Source organism: Motacilla alba, chromosome 6, assembly GCF_015832195.1.
Source record: "Motacilla alba alba isolate MOTALB_02 chromosome 6, Motacilla_alba_V1.0_pri, whole genome shotgun sequence".
NCBI classification, from domain to species: domain Eukaryota; kingdom Metazoa; phylum Chordata; class Aves; order Passeriformes; family Motacillidae; genus Motacilla; species Motacilla alba.
This window is the reverse complement of record NC_052021.1, coordinates 21866969-21869318: the sequence shown is the minus strand read 5'-3', so window position 1 is coordinate 21869318 and position 2350 is coordinate 21866969. Positions and strand designations below refer to the sequence as shown.

At 71.1% G+C, this 2350-nt stretch overlaps 1 protein-coding gene across 1 annotated transcript in view; it reads left to right on the top strand.

The window, feature by feature from the left end:
- The first annotated feature begins 1894 nt into the window (after positions 1-1894).
- Positions 1895-2350, top strand: part of NKX2-3 (NK2 homeobox 3) — a 3875-nt gene continuing 3419 nt past the window's right edge. The window contains exon 1 of the mRNA XM_038140870.1: positions 1895-2346. Within this exon, the coding sequence (XP_037996798.1) occupies positions 2043-2346 (304 nt within the window). The 5' untranslated portion in view covers positions 1895-2042. The remainder of the gene's footprint in view (positions 2347-2350) is intronic.

Below are 2350 nucleotides of genomic sequence, written 5' to 3'. Positions count from 1 at the left end.
GCTGTGCAGAGCCCGGCCGCTCGCCGCGCTGCCACCGGGCCCCGCGCCTACCCCTTCCCGGGCCCGGGGCCCCGAGGCGGGCGGGAGTGGCCCGGGACGATGGCGGATGTGTAACACGGATAAGGAGCTAATTGTTACTAATTATTTTCGGGGTCCCGGCAGCGACGCAGTGCCGAGCTTCTCTGCGCACCGGCGGCACGGGGCAGAGTCGGGCCCCGGTCAGGCCTGCTTACTGCGGCCACCCTTCCCCGTCCACCGTCCGGACCGCAGGAAGGCGTCTCCCACGGGGAGCGGCGAGAGGAGACCGAATCGTCATATTTATATGGCGAGGGGTTTGAAGCTGCATGGTGGCAGCGGTGCGGTGCGCCGGGGGAACGGGAACCAGCCCCGCCGCGGGACCGGTAGCACATGAGCTGCGGCGCAGTGCGCGGGACTCGGGCTCCTGTCCCGAGCTGCGTTCCCAGTAAATACGTCTCTGTGACGTGCAGAAAGACGAAGATACGAGGGCACCGACAGAGCCGCTAAACGGTGGAGCCGCAGGACGTTAACAACACGAGAGAAACTCCCGGGAAGGCCCCCCGAAGCCCCGGCGCCGGGACACTCACCTGCCCGGCGTACGCGCCCGGCTCCGGTGGCCTTCCCCTCGTCGCCGATCCAAGCCCTGCGGGGCAGCAGGATTTTAATCACAACGAAAAATCTCACCAAAGATCCCCTGCCCCTCCCTCGGTGCGCCCGCTCCCCGCGCCGCGGCAGCCCGGAGCCCGTGAAAAAGTCCGGGAGCCGTGGAGAGCGCCGAGGGGCCGCGGCACCCCCGCATCACCGCGGGGCTCGGCCGGTGCCCGGCGAAGTCCTGTGCCCGGGGACTTCTCAGTGCGGAAGAGCTCGGCAGGCTCATTCGGTGCGTCACCCGCCGGCACGGCGGCGAGTGGCTCCGCGGAGCCGCTGGCCGCCCGTTACCAGCGGGAGAAACGAAAGAAAACGAAAGAAAACGAAACAAAACGAAAGAAAACGAAAAACAACGAAAAGAAACACCGACGATCGCATTATGGCGCTCCCCACCCAGCCCCGCGCTACCGCGGTCCCGGGCTGCCCGCCCGGCCCGGTCCGCCCCGACCAGGCCTGGCGGTGCCAGGCTGCGGGGCCCGATCCGGCAGGGCGAAGCGTGTTTCGCCCTGTGCGAACGAGTGTCGCACCGGCTGCGGCGAGCTGGGCCGGCCTGCAGACTGGCCGATCGCGGGGGAATTTGCGGGGACACCGGCGAAGTGACCGGAGGTGCAGGGGGATGCGGAGTGGGTCGGCTACGTGTACGTCGCATGGCTACGGCCCGTCCGGGACGGCGGGATCGCCCTCGGCTGCGGGAGGGGTGCGGGGTGGCGGAGGCGAACCTCCCCCCGCTACGCGTCCTGGGCCGCGGGAGGCACTTGCGGGGCCGTGCTGGTGGGGCGGGGAGGCCGGGCTGGCGGGGCCGCACATGTCGGCCCCAGCCGGGGCCGGACCGAGCCGTGTGTGGGCAGGGGCCAGCGGGGCGCGCCCGGGCGGGGGTCCCTACCTACCTACACGTGCTTAGCACTGGGGGGCGCGGCGGCGGCTGCCGCGGCTCTCTGCGGGGACCCCGACCCCGGCGCACCGTCCCCGCGCCCGCCGGGCGGGTGCCGGGCCGGCGGGGCGCTCTGCGGGGAAGCAGCCTCCCTGAGCACAGCCTTAATACATTGCTATTTCTGGCCGGGCGGCCGGAGCCGGGCAGGGGGCCGGCTCTGCCTCCCCCTCTCTCCAATGGCGAGGCCGCCCCCGGCCCCTCCTTGCCGTGACGTGCCGGCCCGGGGCAGAGGAGGCTCCCGAGCCTTTGGCTGTCCCTGCAGAAGCTGTAACAAAACGCAGACCCCCAGCGCCGAGCTAATGGAGGCAACTTAGACAGAAGCAGGCGCGGCCCCTCGTCTCTCGGCGCTGCCTGCTCCCCCCGCACCGGGCGCGGCGCTCCCCGCCGAGCAGCCGCCCGAGCGCCGCCGGGCCCGCGGGACTGCCTGGCCGCTTGCGCTGCCCCGATGATGTTACCGAGCCCCGTCACCTCCACACCCTTCTCTGTCAAAGACATCCTCAACCTGGAGCAGCAGCAGGACCCGCACTATGGGGCCCAGCTCCCGCACCACCTGGAGCACCACTTCCACCCCGCTGCCTGCCTGCTGGCGGCCGCCGACGGCGCCCGCTTCTCCGACGGCGAGGAGGAAGAGGAGGAGGAAAAGCTCTCCTACCTGAGCCCCATGGCAGCGCCCGGCAGCCAGGCGGACGCGCGGATCTCCGCCGACAACTACGTTCACGCCGTGCTGCGTAGCTCCTGCGAGGCTCCCGGCCC